At 38.7% G+C, this 22,522-nt stretch overlaps 1 protein-coding gene across 1 annotated transcript in view; it reads left to right on the plus strand.

Moving 5' to 3' along the window:
* Akt (Akt kinase) overlaps positions 1–16,959 on the plus strand; it is a 103,183-nt gene extending 86,224 nt beyond the window's left edge. The window contains exons 11-12 of the mRNA XM_068366922.1: positions 7,083–7,226; positions 12,151–16,959. Coding sequence (XP_068223023.1) covers positions 7,083–7,226; positions 12,151–12,246 — 240 coding nt within the window. The 3' untranslated portion in view covers positions 12,247–16,959. The remainder of the gene's footprint in view (positions 1–7,082; positions 7,227–12,150) is intronic.
* Positions 16,960–22,522: the final 5,563 nt, after the last annotated feature.

Consider the following 22,522-nt stretch of genomic DNA (forward strand, 5'->3'; position numbering starts at 1 on the left):
TTCTTCTGTAAGTAATTCACGTAATCAACTTCTGGTTGTAGTGTTCACTACTTTTATCAGTTTCCTACGGAAGCGGAAAAGAAAAAGGAGGTTCTACTAAAATTTACCTATTCTGTCACTGTATAAACTCTTCACTATTTATAGGGGATATTCTTTCGGCAAAGCTGAAAGATGAGCCATAAAGATTTTAGCAAGGGATAACTACCCCAACCGCAAATTAGCGGGAGGTGTAGGGGTTACCTGGCTACCCCTTTCACTCACACACCTGGCCTGAGCACCTACGTAGCTTTTAGCTTTCTGGCTGTATAGAGTGTGGAAGTTGCCGCTTTCTCCTGCCGTTAAGGCTTGAAATTTAGATAAAACTTTTATCACTTTCTCTTTTCAGGTGTGCTTGGTTCCTTCCTTTGCTCATGCGTACCTGTCCTGGTTCGAAAGGGCTCTACTGTGGTACCTTCATATCCACCTTTGAAACAACCTCCCCTGCTGTGTCCAGCTTGCTGGGGCTATTGGTGTGATCGGGACAACACTTGTCCTGAGTGTCGGGAGTGATCTGCCTTCCAGTGGGGGAGGTTTGGATGCAAGGAAAAGAAGTCTAAACAAGATTCATCTCCTTTGGGGTCTTCCTCGAAGTCAAATCTTCGTGATTCCCTGAACTCTTCCTGAATCTGCTCCTATGCCGGTCCTCTCTGAGGAACGGCTGAGTAGTAGTGCAGCTTTGCTAACCCCAGGTCAACCTTGTGGTCCGAAGGACGGATTCTTTTCCCCTAGTGATACGGTCCCTTCCCATCCTCCAGGGAGTGCCTACTCATTCTCTGATCTATTACAGTTTTGGCCTTAGCAGGGTATTGATGGTCCCCTTTTGATTGAAGTTCTTTTTAAACTCCTTCAGTTGGATGTCGAGAGGAAGTGCATTCATACTTCTTCGTAGATGGAGCCTCCCCATGTGGACACAACGCCAGACCATCTTGGCGCAGCTGTCCATCAGTCGGTCTTTTGGTCCCCTGTGTCTGGTGCCAAGGTCTACGCTTCTCCCCCTGGGACAGTGGGAGAGCAAAGTCTAAGGCAAGTTCCTCTTTCAGGAGGACATCTCTCGTCCGCGAGAGTTAATCGTGACTAGCATGTGTCTTATACCTACGCTGCTCCCCCTAGGGCTGTGGGAGAGAATAATCCTAGGCGATGTTCTCCTTCGGGAGAACATTCCTCTCGTTCGCGAGACCAACCTTATGACCAGCTTATTGTGACTGAGAAGACTCCTATTCCGGAGGAACCTGTTAGGCGTTCCCCTTTGGGGGTCTGTCAGGTGGAGGAATTTCTGACCTCCCGTCACCCTGGGCTTGCTCCTTCCCCTGTGGTTAGGAGACGCATGTTTGAACCTTTGGGTTCCAGGCTTGTGAAACCCTTGGGCTCTTGTGATGGTCATGCTGAGCCTTCGGGTTCTCGTTACATTGAGCCTTCATGCTCTCATGACCCCGGGCGTTTGGGCTTTCGTTACGCTGAGCCTTCGGGCTGTCGTATCCCTGGGCCTTCGGGCCCTCGTGACCCTAATTACGCTGGTCTTTTAGGACCTTGTAACCCTGAGCCGGTGGGCACTGATTCTCTTGGCTCTCGTGACCCTGGACCCTGGCCCCATGTTATGCAGAACCCTCAGGTTCTCATGACACAGAACCTACAGGTCCTCGTCACACCGCTTTCGTGACCTTGAGCCTTCTGGTTCAAGTTATGATTTGGCTATGGGTTTTCGTAACCCAGAACCTCCCAGTTCTCATGGCCTAGAGCCTTTGGGATTGCGCTATGACGAGCCCCCTGGATTTTGTAGATGGACAACTGCTGCTACAGCTTCACGTTACTGTCCAGCTTTGCATGACCTGCCTCATCAAAACCCAACTAGTCGCTACGTGCCAGTCTAGCTGGTCTAGCCAACTTCTCATCACTCGTCTTTTGACAAGATACTGTCACCCTTTCAGGTAACGAGAGATTGTATCCCGTACAGGGACACTCTCTCTCTAGGCAAGACGACCACCAGTTTTACCAGTCGCGCGAGCGGCAATCTCTTTACAGGCGCTCTCCAGCCAAGCGCCAGCGACTCACCCCCCAGAGGTTGCAGGTTTCCCTTACGGCACACTTGCCACAAGGCGGCTCTCACCACCTTGCCGCTCTCCTCCTCGTCAATTGCCCTTGCATCGGTCCCCGAGACCGAATGCTTCGATTTCCCCCTAGGGATCGTTACCCACTAGATCATTTGCAGGGCGATAGGCATAGAGAGGCACCAAAGCAGTCCACTGCTTCGAGGGATCAACACCCAGCAGATCCCCGGTGGTTAGACGAGTGCCACTCTTGCTCGCAGGTAAGGCTTCTAATCAACCTTCTTTTCAGGTTCATTGACCCAGGGCTCCTGGCTGCCCAAAGGATCCTCCTCTCAGTGTATTGGGAGGCAGAGACCCCCCATTGGTTAAGAGCACTATTTGACATAGTGCGGGAGCCTATTATGGGTGCCGTACCCCATTCTCAATCCTTTGGCGCTTGCCTAGGATCCCCCTGTTGACTGCTCTCCTTCCCGGCACCTCTCCTCTTTCAGATCCAAGGAGGAGTTCCGAAGGTTCTGTCTTGGAGGGACCTTCACGTAAGGAGAGACCCCTCAGTCCCTGGAAGAGGAGTCCGGAGGAAACAGCCACCCAGGTTCATGGGAGCCCCTTGCAGTTTCAGGCTCCACTTGTAAAACCAAAAGGGAAATGAAAAGGATCAGGCCGTCTCCCTCAAGGGAGGACAAGGTAATCTCTGATAGAGGTGATCCCACGGGAGTCCCTTCTTCCATCGCAGCATGACATCATTCCTCTTTCTGGAGAGGACCAATGACCTTACAGGAATGAAAGGGCCATAGAGCCTTCTCTAGTGGAGGAATTCCTGCCCCAGCACAGCGAGCCGAAGAATCTCTACCATCCCAAAGTCCTCAGCAAGACATTTTGCGCCTCCGCAAGAGAGGCCAAATGTAGTTGTCGGCTAGAGATGCCCCATCAACGGTCTACCTTGACGACTATGACCCACCCCGGGCTCCTTTGGATGAGAGCTCGGAGGTGGGCGAGTAATGTTGTTTTGAGGACGACCTTTTGTCCAGATCCACTATCCCTAAGCTCTCGAAGGCGGAGCAGAAGGAGTCTGAACGCGCCTTCTGGCAGGTGCTAGCCTGCATCAGATCCATCAATGGGCTGCCAAACTCATCGACAGCCCCATAGGATGGTAAAGATACGGTCTTGGACCAGGTCTATGATACTCAAAGACCTTTGAAGGCCAGTGCAGCTTTTGCCCTCGTCAAAGGTGTTGAAGAGTGCCGAAAAGAAGGCAGTGTCGCAAGTTACAGGCTCCTCTGCCGCTCTCCGAGTAAGCTCTTCCTTTAAACTCCTGCTACCGTTTGTGCAGCAGAGGATGTATTATGAGATTCTGAATGAGCCTCCTCCGGCCTTGCCTCTCAATCACTCTATAGAGGTTCTCTCAAAGGGCATGCCCTGCGAGAAACTAACAGGACTCAGTCTTGTAACAGGCCTCAGAGATTATCAACCAGGAAAAGGGTCACGAAGTATGCCATGCAGGCTACTTCGTGTTTGTGGCTGGACCTCTGGTTGGGATTTGTGGGTCATTTGATCAGAACTCAGGACTTGTCTCTTTGAATCCTCAAGAAGGTCAATGGAAACCTTCCTCTTGTGTGTTACTAGGACGATTGAGCTTGTCTCCCACCAGGTTTGATAACCTGTAGGCGGAGACCATTCTCAAGAGACAAGACTTGATCATTGAGAAGTTCCATCAGCTGCCCCCACTAGCTGAGGTCTCTAGGTGAGAAACTTCCTTTGAGGGGAGTTCTCTATTTGAGCCGGAAGACGTTGAACGGTTGGTGGAGAGATGGAGGAAGCCCAACCAGGACTTCCTCCTCCAGAAGGTTTTGATGTCACAGCCATAGAAACAGCCTTCCAAACCACAGACGAATAGGGCTAGGGTCCCAAACCAGCAGGGCCCTAAATTGTCTAAGAAGTCCTTTTGTGGCAACCATAAAAGTTGTAAGTTCTTCTGTGGAGGTAAAGGGAACAGGGGATCTTGCAGAAGCCAATCCCTCCACTGACTCTGGATGCAGTCCCTATAAGCTCCTATTCGAATTGATCTGCAAAGGACCTGGCTCTTTGGGGGGTAAAGTCCAGTCCATATTGGGGAAATGGTGCTCACCAGAAGGTTTTCAACGGCTCTCTAGGCTTCTTCAGTCGACTCTTTCTAGTGAAAAAGACGTCTGGAGGGTGGAGACCAGTCATAGACCTCTCAGCCTTGAACAGGTTTGTCAGCCTAACCTCGTTCAAGATGGAGACACTCGACATGGTCAGACAAGCAATAAGACTGCAGAACTTCGTGTGTACACTGGATCTCAAGGACGCATACTTCCAGATCCCAGTCCATCCGTCTTCCAGGAAGTATTTATGAATCATGTTCAACCAGAAACAATACCAGTTCAAGGTGCGGTGTTTCGGTCTTTCTAGGGCACCCCAGGTCTTTACGAGAGTGTTCGCCTTAGTGTCATCTTGGTCACATAGATTTTGCATCCGTCTCCTCAGATATCTGGACGACTGGCTGATTTTACTAGTCTGGCCTATTCTTTACATATTTTCTTCAATCCTCATACACCTGACAACACTGAGATTACTAAACAATTCTTCTTCACCCAAGGGGTTAACTGCTGCATTGTAATTGTTCAGTGGCCATTTTCCTATTGGTAAAGGTAGAAGAGAGACTAGCTATGGTAAGCAGCTCTTCTAGGAGAAGGATACTCCAAAATCAAACCATTGTTCTCTAGTCTTGGGTAGTGCCATAGCCTCTGTACCATTGTCTTTTACTGTCTTGGGTTAGAGTTCTCTTGATTGAGGGCACACTATTCTATATTATTTCTCTTCCTTTTGTTTTGTTAAAGCTTTTATAGTTCATGTAGGAAATGTTTATTTTAATGTTATTGTTTCTAAAATATTTATTTTCCTTGTTTCCTTTCCTCACTGGGCTATTTTCCTTGTTGGAGCCTAGGATATAGCATCCTGCTATTCCAACTAGGGTTGTAGCTTAGCAATAATAATAATAATAAGACAGACTCCTGAGGCTTTGTCAAGATCTAGGGATCGTAGTAAACCTCGAGAAGTCACATCTACCTTCCATGAGACTGGTATACCTGGGCATGATAACAGACACTAAACAGCACAAAGCATTTTCATCAGACAAAAGAATACAAGAGTATGAGGAAGGTAGCAGAGCCCTTTGTCATATGAGAAGAGTTACCAACCCAAAGCTAACTCCATCTCTTAGGCCACCTATCATCTCTGGCCCTTCTAACACCCAATGGTCACCTCAGGATAAGATCCTATTAGTGGCATTCTTTGCCACCACGGGAGAGGTCAAGAGGAAGGTCATGAAGAATACAATCTCATCTTTGATTTGCAAGGTCATTGACCTTGCACTTAATCATGACCCTTCTCCACAACCATGATCTTTCTCCGCAACCATGATCTTTCTCCGCAACCATGATCTTTTTCCACAATCATGATCCAGACCTCATGACGTCAGGGGCATATCAACATCCCTGGCGTTCAAGAAGTGCTATTCTGGCACAGGTACTGCAAGTGGGCAAGTGGAAGCCCCAAACAACCTTCACTGCCCAATAGATGCAAGACTTAACTCACAGGGGCATGGAAACATTTTCCATCGGTCCTGTGGTGGCTGCACAACAAATGGTCTAAACACCTCAAGATCCCTGATGGACAAGTAGCAGAGGGTTAAGGCTGAGGTTACCCGGGTTAGTTTGGGGTGAATGAATAGAATGACTGGCTCCTTTCTTTCCCTCACCTTCTTGTCCTCTGGGGAATCAGCACCACGGTACTTAGCACAGCTGACCTCACCTCTCTGCAGGCAAGATTCATTTCCCATGTGTAACCTAAGTATAAAAATAATACTTGGTGCATCCCCAACACCTCTAGCAAGGGGGTGATTGGGTAAAGTCTTATTACTCTCAGGTTCCTATAACTTGAGATCCTATTACTAGACCAGCCACATTGCTAGTGTCACAAACACACAGCTTCGCAGTCCGCTAAGTCGTGCAGAGGACAACAATTTTAGTGAGGTGAAAGATTCCTACCGTCTACAATCTATATCGTAGGGGAGAGGGGTCAAATGCCATTAGCCAGTTGGCACGGGACTTACCTTCTCCTAAGAGTTAAGTCATCCCCTATAAATAGCAAAGGTTTGTATCGAGTGACAGAATAAATGACAAATTTGGAAGCAATTTGAATTTTTTTTAATGATATAAACCTGGAGCTATTTATTTAAATTGGCCCACCAGCCCTATCCCCTTAGAAAGTCCTGCCTGAAAGCAAAGTGGGCGCTCAGTGCAGGTGTGTAAGCAGGGTAGCCGGCTACCCCTCCTCTCCCGCTAACTAGCGGTTGGAGTAGTTATCCCCCGCTAAAACCTTTATGATTTGTCTTTCAGCTTCGCCGAAAGTATATCCCCTATAGATAACTCCAGGTTTCTATTGTTAGAAAAAATACAAATTACTTCCAAATTTGTCATGTTGGATTTCACTGACCTGTAAACTCCAGAAAACATTGAAAAAAATCTTGGGTGGTCTTCAGAATACCCATAAAAAAATGGCAAGACATTAATGATACTGCACTGTATATTGTATTTCACAAAGCACAAGATTTAATCCTTCTAAAATCCCTATCATTAATTGAAAATACAGTAAAAATTCCATTGTTATCTCATTAGTTGTTCTAGAAATTTTTAGACATTTAACACCCCTGATACTAATAATGTAATTTTTTAAAGTTTCCCAAGTTCCACAATTGAGTTTATTATAAATTTTATGCATAATTTAGGTGTATAATAATTTTTTTTATAATAAACCTAAAATAGGTCATATATAACATGTAAGGATTTAGTTTTTGGTAAGGAGAATCAGGCTATGGTTTGTCATGACAGTTAACACTTTCAATGATTAGATTCTACTAAGGGGATCATGAAGTGAAATGTGCACTACATGCAGTACCATGTACTTTTTCTGTTACAGCTCACACCACCCTTTAAGCCACAAGTAACCAGTGAGACAGACACAAGATATTTTGATCGAGAGTTTACTGGAGAGTCTGTGCAGCTTACACCCCCTGACCAAAGTGAACATCTAAACGTTATTGAGGAAGAGTCTGAGTACATGGTAAGTTAACTACTGTATTTACTTTGTATTCTGAATATGTTATAGAGTTTTTTAGCCTCAATTTTATTTCAAATATGTGCTTGGACTGGTGTTCTTGATTTTAGGGAGTTTAGATTTAAAAATTGAATAACCAATTGGGAAGTTATAATTATTTGGTGCTGCTTGAAAAGTCTGAAATTGTGAAAAAGTGTTCCTCTTAAGTCTTTACTACCATATCGTGAGCACATAAGGTATTAAAGTACTGATTAAGTACGAGAACTTCTGGGTTAGACAATGAATATCCCAGCTTTTAGAGGTACTGTACAGGTTAATAGTGATACAAACTGTGAAAATGGTAAGTTGTCAGGAGTGCTTATGGTTCTTCAGACTCGAAAGGTATGTTTATTGATGCATTACTTTAGGTGTGGATTGTTCTTCTCCTGAATCTTCTCAATCTTCAGATATGTGTGACATCCTTGGAAGGGCACAGCTTTTGAGTTACGCTAATAACATGACTGCTGTTGATTTCCTCAGGAACCAGGGATTGCTTGGCTTGAAATATGTTGGCTGACTTTATAAATCTTAATGGAGCCGAGGAGCACAGCATTTCTTTGGTGCAACGATTCATTCTTGGAGCTTGAATTGGGTCACTGATGCTCGTTGAATTTCCAGGTTCTGTTAGAATTTCTTGATATGGTAATCTGCAAGTCATTCAGTCAAGCGTAGAGAGACTTCTCTTTGATTATACTCTATCGGCCACCTCATGGCGAAAAGGATAAGGCGTGGGCTGTGACTAACGTTGCCACATTGAATATTTCTACTCCTGTTGTATCTTTTATGAAGGCAGTGCAAGTTATACAATCCAAATATCATTAGTTTGGTTAATTTTTGCCAATTCTTAAAGGCTCTCTTAATTTTCCAGTTCCTATCACGGTTATATCAATGGTCTAAAAAATTCAAGTCATTTGATGAAAAACATTTTGATTTATAAGCAGAAATCATGATTTATTTTTTAATTTTAGGTACATTTTTTCTCTTCTAATATGACATCATTTGTATTGAAAATCATACAATCAAAACTTCTTTACAAACCAAATAATTCTGTGTGATAGATTTGCAATTTTCCTCTTTTTTATTTTTTTTCTTAATAAATTGTTTCTTAATTTTCTTCGTCTAGACGCAAAATAATCATGAAAAAAAAGAGGAAAAGGAAAATGAAATCTGTCACACAAATTGTGGGATTTTTATTCCTCTTTTCAATTATATCTTTCTCTCTAAAATTGAGCAATAAATAGCCGAGAAAAATGTACCGCAGTGTGAATAAGTGTTTTTGAGTTATGAGCTTCCTAAGAATTGCTATAAATTTTTGCTTTTTTCTTAGAAAAATCAAAATAACATTATGATAACCTTACTTTGTTCTTTTGTTGTTTAATTGTACATGAAGGTTCCCTAAACAAGGTATTTGAAGGGTGTCATGAGTTGCCAGCAGCCTCTCATTGTTGCCAGAGTTTTAGTTAGAATGTTCCAGCTTTGTACTCTTTCTTTTTTGTTGCTCTCTTATTACTTTTTGTTCATTCTTTGACCTTAGGTAACATTGGCCTTGCTATAAAGTTCACGAGGACTTTGTGAAAACACAATATACATACGAACTGCAAGTAAACACACACACGCATCATAACTTCTATACGTCTTTGGAAACTCTGGCTGGTCTTCTCGTAGATCGTAGTTTGTGTTCACTTACAATCTACCAATGCCTTCCATCTCTGCCATACGTACAAGATTTTGAAACATAATGGAAAAAATCGCTACATATAGGCAAAAATAAACACGCAAAGACGATTCTGTCAAACTCAGTCATGCAGATGACGCAGTAAGGATGACATCATCGTTTAAAGACCGCTTCATCTTCATTATTTGTAAAAATAATTGGCTGAAACTTCTGGAAAGCATGTACGACATGTTTCTGCATACATAAAGATAATAAAACGATTTTCGAGTTTTTAAAGATATGTCGAACACCATAGCGGACGGTACCCTTAATAATTGACTCTAGCTTCAATTTTGTCTATGGTCCAGTGAGTTTTATTGCCAAATATACACTTTTCTACAATCTTAATTCATTGTAATAAGCAGAGGGATTGCGAGATAGAAGATCCAATATCACTCCTCCGGCATCTGGACGATGTAGAAATTGTCCAACTTTTGGGATTCATTTGAAGTCGTGTGCTTTTTCCCTTACACTCTTCAATAATTGAGGTTCCAAATGCTATCAGACCTGGTGAACAAAGATTTCGCCATGTTCTTCGTAAGTTGGCACACTTGATTACTATTGTTGGCTCTTGTGCTAGCAGTTGTCAGAAGATATTAAGCGGTTGTGTCATGAGAGTTATGTTTCATAGAGTTAGCTCTCATGGTTAGTAATGCAAGTTCTGCTTCAAGTACCTGTATATGCAATTTTTTCAATTCTAACATTATTTTTTTTTTTTTTCATACTCTATTTTGTTATTGAGAAAAATAATGAAACACATCATCAATTTTTCTAGTACGCTTTATGGAAAAACTTTTCAAGAGATGATTCAAGGGAAATTTATCTGGGGTTTTGATATCTGCTCTCTCTATCAATGATTACAACCTCAAATTTTGAATATGGTTAAGGTTACAATCAATTAAATAATGAACCATATTTTGGGAAATAATCTTGGCCTCTGCAACAGAGCTCTTGTACTAAGCTTTTTCACAAGTACAAAAGATCAAATTCAGGATGAATTAAATGTTCCTTTAGTGAATGCTTGGGTGATGAACGAATTTCTTGGGTTATGATATTTAATGAAATTAATCTTCGACATAGTTCAGAATAATAGTTCTAGTATGTGTTTTTCCAAACATGGGATGCTTTGAACATGAAATTCTCAGTAATTCACTTGCCATCTTGTCAGGAGTGCTTAGCTACCCAACACGGCACTAATTTATCAATAGTATCTAGAAGCAGGATTCATCAAAATACAGTAAACTGAATTTTGATATTAAAATTTTTTATTTTGATCACATTATGCAGAGATGCTAATTTGTACGCTTTTGGGGGTGAAACCTCCTTTTTAGGCCCCAGCCATCAACCCCCCCCCTAGAGTTGCCACCCCCTTTTTTCAATTTTCCATTATTAGAAAAAAATATTGCCAGTTATTCATTATTTAATGTTCAATTTTCAAAAAGTTATTTGCAAATCTAGATATATAAAATGAATATCAGTTAATATTTATTTTAATTTTGGCAATTTGGGGTATAAGCTACCCTTCCTGAATAAATTTCCAAGTCCCACATTTCTAAAACTTCATTCAATTCATTTTTAATTTTCGGAAATCACCCAAAATCATAAATAATCGCGTACAGTATTTAGTTATTGTTAGCGTGATTACTAAGAGTTTAGATAATTTCCATTAACTTTACCCTTAAGTAAATTTTTTTCATTTTATAAATGTGGGACTTGAAAAAAATTCCAGGATGAGTAGCTCATTTACCATATAATTTAACCCGTTATAAATTATTCAAGTCCTATTTTTCAAATGTAATTCTATTCTAAAAATAAATTGACCACCCTTACCTAATGTAACATATTTCTCATAAATATTTTGAAATTTAATAAGTCATAAGCTATTGATTAGAAATAATTTTAATAAAATTGTATCAATAGTTTGGTAATTAAGCTACTCTTCCTGTAAAATTATCAAGTCCCACATTTTTTTTCTATCCACATTTCTAAAAATGTAGGACTAAGAAAAGAATGTGGGGCTTCAACATTTTCCAGGAAGAATAGGTCATCTACCAAAAGACCTGTTTAATATGATATGCTATGAGGGGGTTAATTGAAATTGGTGGGATGGGGGATTATTATATAGGAATTTAACCTATAGTTAAAGGCAGCTGACTAATAGGTGTTATAAGGCTGCCAGGGAAGTGCCATATGAAGGGCAAGATTCTGCCCCCCCCCCCCCCCTCCAAAAAAAAAAAAGCAGAATCTTTCATTGTATGCCTTTATTTTTTCTAATCGGGAGTAATTATTTTCATAAGGAAAAGTTTTTGTTCTGGATTTAATCTGAAACAGTTAAACTGTATTAATACTGAATTTAAATCAAATAATTTATAGAATTTCATTACTTATTTAATTTAACCTTTGATAATTGCCATAATATGCTATTGACAAGCGATTTGAAAATAATACACTTTTTGGTTAAACCAACCCCATTTTTGGTTAAAAAACCAACCATATTTTTGGTTAAAAACCAACCCCCTTTTTACATAAAAATACACTTTTTTTTTTTATTTTCCAATACACTTAAATGACTTGCAGGGTTAATAATTTTTGTTGTGGCCTGATTGGTAACGTGTCTGCCTGGTGTTTGCCAGTCGACGGTTCGAGTCCCACTCAGACTCGTTAGTGCCTCTCGTGTCTGCAACCTTACCATCCTTGTGAGCTAAGGTTGGGGGGTTTGGGGGATCCCATAGGTCTGTCTGCTGAGTCATCAGCAGCCACTGCCTGGCCCTCCCTGGTCCTGGCTTGGGCGCTTATCATATATGGTCAGTCTCTAGGGCATTGTCCCTTGCCTCTGCGATTCATGAGCGACCTTTAAACCTTTAAAATCATCTCTGTTGACTTCAGTATTGGGAGGACCAAGGAATGGGGATTAGGCACTGGCAGTCCCTTAAAATGAGGGGTTATGTAAAGATTTTTTTCAATATTGAAAGCTTTGTGTTCGGAGGTATCATATAAGTAATGTGATCTAAAGGTGTCAAAAAATGAATTTTGTTAGAATTCTGTTCATCTTAATAGTGCTAAGTATATTTTAAATTTTTATTTAAACTCGACAAACAATTTTTGATAATACGTAACCTTTGCTGCCCTCAGTTGTGAAAAAATAAGGGATGCTGAATTTTCATTTTGGTTTTCCAGACCTTCAATCACTTCTCATATCAAGACATCTCTTCAACCCGAGGCAGCTCACTCGCATCGAGTCTAAACTCTTTAGGTCTTGCCGAAGAAGGTTGAGTTTGAATTATTGTCATTTAAGGTCTGTGAATTCTGAAAACGGCTTCTTCATCTACAACAGGTTTGCATTAGTCAGATTTTGTGAAAAATATTTATAAAATTCATGAAAAAGCGAGCTTTGGGTGGCATGTAAGAGCCAGTTCTTAAGCAAAGGGATTTTGTTAAGTGTCCTCACAATATACATGCTCATACATATGCTAGTAGCCATAATATGACCTGGCACACGTACAGGGATGTAGTAATATATTGCCATCTAGATTTTGAATGCAGTACATTGCATTTTCAACTTCTTTACTTTACAAAACTGTACACAAACTTGACAAAGTTAATTGATTTTGTTTTCTCCTTACTAGAAATTTGTCAAGTCCAAATGATTATTGAAATTAAGGCAAGTGTTTTTTGGGTATTTTTTTACTTCATGTAAATAATGATGGAATCAAGTTATTTCTAACCAGAGCAGTATCATATTTAATTAACATTGATAGCATAAATGAATTTGAAGTTACTGTACTCAGAGTTTACGGTATTCATAATCTGTTATTTGTTTGTGTCTTGCAGCTAGTCAGTAATTCATATATAGTATTCTGCTACTTTTTATGCGTATTGTCTCTTCATCTTAAGTGGTTTATACAAACCTTTAAAACAATTGCCTTGGTTATACCCAACCATTCCACAGGAGTTATGTCTTGTCATTAAGGATGCAAAATTCTTTTATAATCCCTATATTTGTTACTGTTGTTATGAATGTGAAATTAATGTTTCCATAGCTATGTTTGTGATTAATTGGTATCGAGTCGCTGCTTATCACAGTATTACCTTCTTTTCTTTCTAATTTAGTCATATTTTGTTGATAAGTAGTATTTATGAGGCTGCCTTTACTCTGGCTTTTCCACGCACAATTGACTAATAATAAATTTGTTAAAAAGCTGTTTGACAATCTCTTGAAGATTAAACCACATGGGTGTTATAGTTTCCTAGAGAATTTGTATTTGAAGGATGCTCGTACTTCAGGTGCCTCTCAGCCTGGAAACTGCTGTGGATAAGGGGATGAAAATGACAAAGTTAACCACTTTATAAGCCATGAAAAATAGATTTTTGTGCTAAACTTCTTGAATCATTAGTAGAGAAATATAACTTTAAAGTACTTGAAGACCACTGCAGTTCAGGTCATCAGTTGCATTAATTTGCAATTTCATGTTAGACTTTTCTGCAGCAAAATAGTAATACAGTACCTCACTTTTAACTGATTTCAACCAACTTCACAAAATTGGTCAATGGGTTATCAAATTAATTAAAAATGACATGCTATGAAGTTTTATTGGCCTCAGGAAAAAGAATAGTACAAGCATGTCAATAATAAATTTTTGTATTTAATTTAAAATTTCCACATTAAAAAGACTTCAGACACCTTTTTATCAGCATTACTGGCACTTGAGTATTTGAGAATTCCCTTCCCATAGCAGTTTAGGTCTGTTATATTTAAAGAACTCATTTTAAGGAATGTTACTGTGAGGTATCTGTGTTGTAAATGTCTTTTCAGTTTCACACTATATTTTGATGTAAAAGAATAATTCCATTAATACTATTGTTTATTCTTACTCCCTCTGGCTTTTACAAGAGGAAATGGAAAAATTTGAAATATTTTCAGAAGTGTTGTGAAGTAGTTAAAAGAAAGTTTAGTTGAAATATGCATTTTGCATGTTCATAGGGAGAATTGAACTTCTTGAATGTTGAGTGCTGGTTAATTTAGAAGATTATACATCTCTTGTGCATTATATGTTAACAAAAATCATTGTTGTGAATGTTGCCTTTGAAACATACTATGGAGAAATGAAATGGTTTGTGTGAAAGGTGAACGATATTACTCTGTCATAATCTTATTAGCTCTCAGAGCAGCTCATTAAGCTTTTATAGTTAGTGAATGTAGGTGATGAAAGGCATTTTTACTTTTTTTGTACCGCTCGGATACTGATTTGCTGTTTAGCTCAAGGAACAGAGATCATTTGGATAATTTTACATCTGGTAACATTGAACTGAAAGTTACTCATGAAGTGCTTAAATTGAATGCTTATTTTATCTACGGTCTTTTAAGACTATTCTGTGAATATTTGATACAAATCCCCTAAAACTTGAAATCATTTTGAAGATTAATGACTGCTATTATCTAGTATAGACAAGAAGTTTGAAAGCACTGTTTTGGTGGGCATCAGTCAAATTTCTATGATTTGCATAATTTAGTAATAAATTTTTGAATGCATCTTGATAATTAGTTTAACATAACTTTTGAACACACTGGTTTGTTCTGGGAGATTAAAAAATATATGGAATTTAATGAAATATCACTTAGAAGCCACAGTGGCTATAGGCAATACTGGATTACTAGATATGTGTTTTTCCTTAGTTGAACACACATAATAAGGTTTTTATGACTCTTAAAGAGTTCAAAGCCCAGTGATTTTTTTTTTTTTTTTGAAGTTACATTAAGTAGCATTAGTCATGTATGGTAGCTGGGATGGACAGTTATAAATGTAAATATTAACTAGCGGGGAAACTACCTTTTGGGTATTTATAGATAATGTAGGCAAAAAGAGTGCACATGCATCTTAAAAATTTACATATCTTTCTGTATTTGTGTATATGATTTACTAGATGAATTAATAAGTTTATATGTAGAGTTTTGATGGTCTTTATATATATATATATATTATTAAATTTTATACTGTAACTTAACTTACAGAGGTTTTTGAAAGTGTAAAATTTCCTTAGTTCGAATGAAAAATTTATTAAGAAAATTTTTTTCTACAGTTAGGTAAAATTGAATTTAACCAATTCAAATTACTCTTTGGAAGAGTAGATCAATAAAAGGAATGCTTATTCTCGACGACCTTGCAGTAGTCCCCTTAACCAAGATGTTTTGGTTACGCATGTGGGGGAAGGAATTTGTGAAAGCTCAGAATGTGTATTAAGTAATAGTTAATGTTTAGTTGATGTTATTGAAAGATGTAAAAGACAAATATTAATATATAAAAATATATATGGAGGAGGATATTTTCTTGCCTTAGCAGTCATTTGTATCAAGTTCCAGAACCAAATTCTTTGAACCTAATACTGTATTATTATTACAAAGAATAATCAGGGGTTACATGAGCATACCAGAGTGATATTGCCATCTTCTTCCAGTAATTTGATGTACTAATGAAATTTAGTTTTTCTCTAGAGTTGAATATGACTAGTACAATCTGTTCTTTCTGCAACAGACATAAAAGAAAATATAATTTATAACTTACCCGTTAAATAGCTTCAATTTTAGTACAGTGAGTGGACTTAGTTATAATTCAGGTGAGTATGGAATTTTTATGATACACAGAGTTGTAAATGTCAGTGCATTAATGTGAGAGCTTCTATTTGTAAGAGCTATGGTTCAGAGGAGTAGTTATATAGGTAAAGAAATTGATTTTATCTTTTAATGGTTGTTTCATGTGTCATTTTGAAATGTTGTTGGAATATTTGTCTTTCGAATAATTTCTTTTATCTAAAAGTTGTATCCCAAGGGTATTATCTGTTTTTCCTCTTTTGAAATTGTGCAGTCTGCCATGCATGCTAGCACTGTGTAGCAGTTGCATTCTCTTAAGGTGTTCAAGTATAAGCTCCAAGAGATACCTTATGTGTATCAAAGTTTGTTCTTTATATTGTGATGCTTGTATTTTCAAGTGAACTGATATTCATGTTTTATTTTCAACTTTGGTCATAAGTGCAGTCCATTCTTAATTTTAACTTTTTTCTCCTTACTAATAACATTTTTCAGAAATGCATATACAATGCATCGCTCTTTGTTGTTTAGTGTTCCTTATGTCGGAACACACTGTTGTATATCACACAATACTTTCTTGTTTTCAAGATATTTCCATAAGGTCACATCAGTTATGGTTGTTTCATGTGATACTACATTCAAAGAACTTGCAAGTGGACTAAGAACAACCAGTGAAAGCTTGTAATTTACATTATTTGATTATATAAACAAACATGCTTTGTTTTGAAAGCAATGGTCTAATAATTAGCCCTACTCGTCCGGTGATACTATGATTATGAGAATTGTTCTAAATGAATGCATAGGTTGAAGTAGAGTTGGTTCCTACACTAATACAAACCCTTGTAATTATATTGGTTATCTCTGTAATTGTTTTATTATGACCAGATTGAAGAAACATTTTGGGTCTGGTAATATTGTATGGTTGCATCATGTTCCACCCATGTATGGTGTGCCTGAGCTTGTAGCTTTGTTATCACTTTGGTCTCACTTCGCTCTTTGTCATTAAGACATCTACATGCATATTAACATCCTCTTCCATGCTTTGTGTGCTTTCTCTTTTCAGTGATGAGTACCCATCTAGTGTACATGAGAACCTACCCCAGCCTTGAGGGTCACCCTTCAGGTACTTTCATGAGTCGGAAGGAGGTCGGTCTGCATCCTGTGTGTCCTGGTTGCAGAGGAAGAGATACAAAATAAATTCCACTTATGATTTTTGCAGGGAGTGGTAGCCCTCCCAATGAGAGAAGTATAATGGTCACAGAGAGAAGAAGGTCAAAAGGAATTGTTCCCCTTCTGCTTCTTACTCGAAGGGGAGCAAGAAGCAGAAACTTTTTTTATGGTCTGAACTTCCCTTGCCTGATCCTTTGTTATCGGAGTTTGCAAGGACCCCAGTAACCAGGGATGGCGACCATATTTTTCAACACGAATATGTGGATGTTTTATCCCTTATTTCTCTGTGCTGTGCTTTTGCCTGTCAACACTCCCACAAGTCTTTTACCTGTCTGTTCACTCTAGTTTCCTCATGGGCACATGACTTGGGAATCTTGACTCCATTACCTGGACAACTGGTGGAGTCAAGATCTCAGCTTATCCATCACAGACAGCTACTTTTTGAATTTTGCTGCAGCCTGGGGATATGCCAAAATTACAGTATAAGATGTCGATCCTCGGTCACGGTGTCGTCTACGGTGTTTGGTCCGAGCCAGAGTATTTCCATCCACAGACAGAGTCCATTGACTGAGACAGATCATGTCCCACTTCCTCAAGAAAGACTTCCTTCAAGCCTATCTTTGGCAGAAATTTCTTGGACACTTCACTGCTCTAGAGAAGTTTGTACCCTTCGGGAAATTGTATCCATTCAGTATAGTGGGCCTTAAAAAGTCAGTGGTCTGAGGTTTCGGAACCACCATCGAAACTCCTGAAAATCTCTTGAGATGTCAAGTCAGACCTCTCCTGGTGGATCAAGAAGAACCTGTTAGCTGGTACAGCTCTACAGGTTCTCCCTCCAGACTTCCTACTGCTTTCAAGTGCCTCTTAACATGGATGAGGGCCATCTTTAACAGGAACAAATTTCAGGTCACAACATAAGTCGTCCCTCATAAATTATCTATGTCTAAAAGCGGCGTACCTAGGTGTTACTTCACTTTACAGAGACTGTAAAAGGCTACTCATTAGTGTTGAGCGACAACTTGACCATAGCGTTATACATAAAAAAAAACAGGGCTCAGCATCTTGTCTCCTCTGTGAATTGGAGGTAAGGATGCAACATGGGGCTCAGTTGAATGACTGTTTCATCTCGAGGAAAAAAATGTACTTTAATAGCAGACAATCTGAGCTGTTTAGGGACAAAAGTTGGCTCAAAATGATCTTTGAATATTCAGAGACCATGGGTCTTCTGATTTTTTCGGGTTGTCCAATAATAGATATGTTTGCCACACACCTGAAATACAAACTACCATTGTATCGCTCTTCAATCCCAAGCTGAACTGCAGTACTGGAAGATGCATTTCAAGACCCTTGAGCAGAATGTGTATTTATGCCTTTTCCCCATTCTGCCTGATTCGTCAGGTCTTGAACAAAATAAAATCTGTCATTCTTGTTTGTACCTGAATTTATTGCCGACCCAAAATCCATCGATTAATGATAACTGCTTTAACTCCTTCTGTAAGGAGGTAATAGAGGATCCATTAGTTTGTTATTATGTCCTGTAAGGACACTCTGTATTAACTTAAGAGGTCTGCACCTTTTCGTCCAGGCATCCCTAACTTGTTTGTAAGCATAGATCGAAACAAGGGAATAACTAGAATACTATTTCATTCTGGCTACGAGAAACAATAATGAGAGCCTTCCTATAAATCTTCAGGTGAAACATTTACCAGGCCCCATCCCAAAGCTCGTGATAGCCTTGGTATTGCTACAACCTTGGCGTTCCACAAACACCACTGTTAACGCATGTACTCGGTACAGGTGTATGAAAAAGGCAGATCACCTTTATTGTTCATTACTTAAAGGATTGTTCGCACATAGCTTTGGACTCCTCCTTACGGCCTGTGGTAGCCACCCAGTAGTCGATATGAAGACCTATGACTGCAGGACAGCTAGCATTTCTTATGTCATGAGTTACTTCATCGTAAATATGGCATGAGTAGAATGACTGGTCATCTCTTTGGAGCTTCCCTCTCTTAGGAGTACTTACACTGATGACTTCGCATACAGATAAGCACTTCATTGTGGGCAGATATATTGTTTTAACCAATAAATTTTTAAATGTTTTAACAAAGTCAAAGCTTGTTTGTTTACTCTGTCACTTACCTTTATTTCATGAGGCTGTACATCATGCTCTTCATCTCTCATAAGACCCAAGCAAGAACAGATACTTGGGTCAAGGGTCAGACAGACGTACTAATTTTTATAGCTAAGGACTTCCATCCTCCTAAGGAAGACTACCTTATAAATGACGAGGGTTTGTATTAGCATGGGAACAAACTACAAACTATAAAAAGTATTTTATATTTTTCCCAGCTGTACAAACCTGAGTCGCCTATTTATATTTCCCCGCCTCATTCACCCCACAAGTCCCGGCCAAAAAACAAAGTGATAGGAAAGCTGCTAGCTCCGATGCACCGAGCATGGGTGGGAACATGATGCAATCATACAATGTTTCCAGACCCACAATATTTCTTCAATTTGGTTGTAACAAAATTATTACAGAGCAAACCCATAAAAATGACTTGGGTTTGTATATACAGTATAGGAAAAATAAAAACTACTTTTAAAATTTGTAGCATATATAGAAATTTGGTCCTGAAGACCTTGTAGATTAAATTTATGAAGAAAATTGTCCTAATTTGCATTAAAAGTGAATGGGTAGAACTATTTCAGGTATTTATTTTATGTAATGGTGAAAATGATATTTATCCCTTACATATATGATTTTATGATGTGATAACTATAATTTAGTTCTTTAACATCTAGCAAAACTGTATCTTTGTTGCCTGTTTCATTTTCAATTTATTGGGTTAGAATAAAAATGATGCAGTATTAAAATCTTCGAAGAGAATTCAAACTGTGGAAGCTGCAATTCTGCACAAAAAGTTTGGTATGGAGAACATGATTAAGGAGTATAAATTGCAAAAATCAGTTACTTTGATGGTTATAGAGCACAAAGGTTTGTGAAATTGGTGTTTTTGTAACTACAGTACTAGTTTGAACATTAATACCTGTGTCTGAGACACATGGCAGGCAATTATGAAACTAGATGGGAGTTAAAATTGTGTCAAAATTATTGGACACTCATTTTGTAACTTTAATGTAAAACCCAGCTAGAGTAAGATGTGGCTTTTATTTACAAGTTAGTTTCATTTATTCCTCGACTTTTTTTTTTTTTTTTTTTCACAACTACCAGATGACATGAGATTTTAAGATGTAAAGTTTAAAAGTTCTTTTAAAAGAATATTTCCACTTGTTTATACATTTCTTGAAATTCAATATGTATTTAAAATATATATGTTAAAGATTGTGTAGAAGAAATTATAAAGGCAGAAATAAACAAGAAATACTACATCTGAAAAAAAAAACCACTAAGACTGTCAAGTATTACATACACAAGACTTACAATGCAATTGAAGAAATCATGAATGGTTGTATACCTAGACTTAGGACCAGGTAATCAGCTAAAGCTATGAATTTTTTGAGCACTCAACATTACCCATACCATTCACTCATATTTTGTCCACATCTTACATTAAGAGATGTACAGTACATGAGTGGGATGCACTTGAGTACTGATTGACCTCAAAGTCCCAAGCACAGAGCTCTATACCCCAAATTCTTAATCCAATTCCTCATTCACAATAATGCTCGGTAGCAAGATTAGTCATGTACAATTTAAGCCTTTACCTTGTAGCTTATGAAGAGGGCAGTCTAACTGCACATGCCATTCTGATCCTCTGTTATGGTTATACCAATGTGTATTTATTGTCATCTTGTCCATTAGCCTTACATTGTTTCACAACTTTCTTGCTTTGGCAGCATAGATTATCATTCCAGCACTTTTCAATGACTTTTTTTCCAAAACTGAAATATTCTTAGTAAGTGGTGTGTAGATTCTAAGATATTAAAAAGTACAGTACTATATAGTCATCAGGGTTATTTTTTGTATCATGGACTCAGATTGGATTTGTGAATTTGGACCATAACACCCAACACTGAGGCCTGGGTGGTTGTTCGGTGGCCATTTGTGGTGGCAAACCCCTTTAGTTGCAGTATGAAGGTAATGGCAAGAAGTTGAACAAAAATGGAAGGTGGTGGGAATGGAGGTATAGTATGGAACTAGAGAGAGTGTAGCTAGGGGCCACGAAGATGTTGTAAATACCTTCAAGTAATGCTTACTGTACAGTGATTCAGGTGCATCAACGTCACTACCCCACCATAGTCCAACTATTCATTCGCAAGCACTATAGTAAAGATTTGCATCATTGAAAATTTAACTGTTCATATGTGCTTCATTCAAGTGAGATTTATGAGATTTACATATAAGTTTTATCTAAATGCCATTAAATACGTATATCCCGTATTCCAGGATTACAATTCTTTAGTGTATTGGGGAATGTAGCCTCACGATAACACCTTTCAAGTCCAGGTATGTTAAATTTTGAAACATCTGACTTACCCGGTAGTTATATATACAGTATAACTTTAGTCCCTGATGTCACGGCAGAAATTTCAAAATTGCGGCAATCACCGATTGGGTAGCCAGGTGTACCACTAGTGCGCCCTCTAACCAGGTACCTGGAACCATTCCAGTGATTCCCCAGATCTTCCCTGCCACCGCATGGGCAACATTGTTGGATTTTTCACTCGCTGTAACCTGTATAATTGCAGTTATCTTGGCGATATACAATTTGTCTTTCGCTCGTTTGTTTTTTTTTTTTTTTTTTTTTTTTTTTTTTTCTATTTTGACAGAGTTGGTGGTTAGAATATGATCGCTATGTTCATAGCTTAAAAGGGGTAGGATTAGGAGTTTTTTTCCCCCTACTGTAAAACTAACGAACCTACTCCTAAAAACATGATGGCGGAAGGAAATCAGTCCGCCAACATTATGACGTCACAAATCAGGTGACGTAAACTACGTAGTATGACTTGCAAAATTCTTGCAAAGAATAAAAAGAAAATACCTACTTAGAAAACAAAAGTTAATTTTTATAATGTAAAAGGAAGATATTATTTTAAAGAAAATATTTGTCCTATTAGTATACTTTCTTTAGATAATCATCGATCTATTTTCAGAGTTTAAATATAACTAGCGTAGTTAAATTTACGCTACGTGGTACTCATGACCATCGATACAGTCCTACAAATTACGTATCGTTATTTATTTTTTCGATATTGGGAATTCTATTATTAATCATATCCTATTGAATTCTCATTCAAGCCCTGGGCGAAAGTATAATCTCTCGCAGCGGGCAGGTCTAATTATGGTCAGATGTGAAAGAGTTTAAAAGTGCAAGTTTCAGAGCTAAATCTGTGCAGTGGTTGGTGCGTCTGCTCGTACCTGTCGTTCTCCAAGCCCTAGACCCCTTCCAAGCTCCCCAACCCCTGGGAGAAGGAATGTCGATCGGCGAAAGTAACGGGGGATGTTGAGGAGGGAGAAGTCTAATTAGAAATGGACCTCTGATAGTGGTTCCACTTGCCCCAGTTTTAATACCGACACCCTATAAGGGTGAGCGAGCTGGGTATATTCCTGGCATTCCATGCAACTGTTTCCTTTGGTATATTTAGCAGTATTTATACCTTAGAAATGGTGCTTTAAGGAGCATTCCACTGGGCGACACAGGTTCCTCGCCCAGAAATAGATTTTTCCTTCGTCAAAATCCCTTTAGAAAATTCATTGTTTACAACCTAATTCAACTATTTCTATAGAGCGATTGTGAGAAATGGAAGAAACACCCATTAAAAAAAACGTTT

The sequence above is a fragment of the Palaemon carinicauda genome, chromosome 44 (genome assembly GCF_036898095.1).
Source record: "Palaemon carinicauda isolate YSFRI2023 chromosome 44, ASM3689809v2, whole genome shotgun sequence".
NCBI classification, from domain to species: Eukaryota; Metazoa; Arthropoda; class Malacostraca; order Decapoda; family Palaemonidae; genus Palaemon; species Palaemon carinicauda.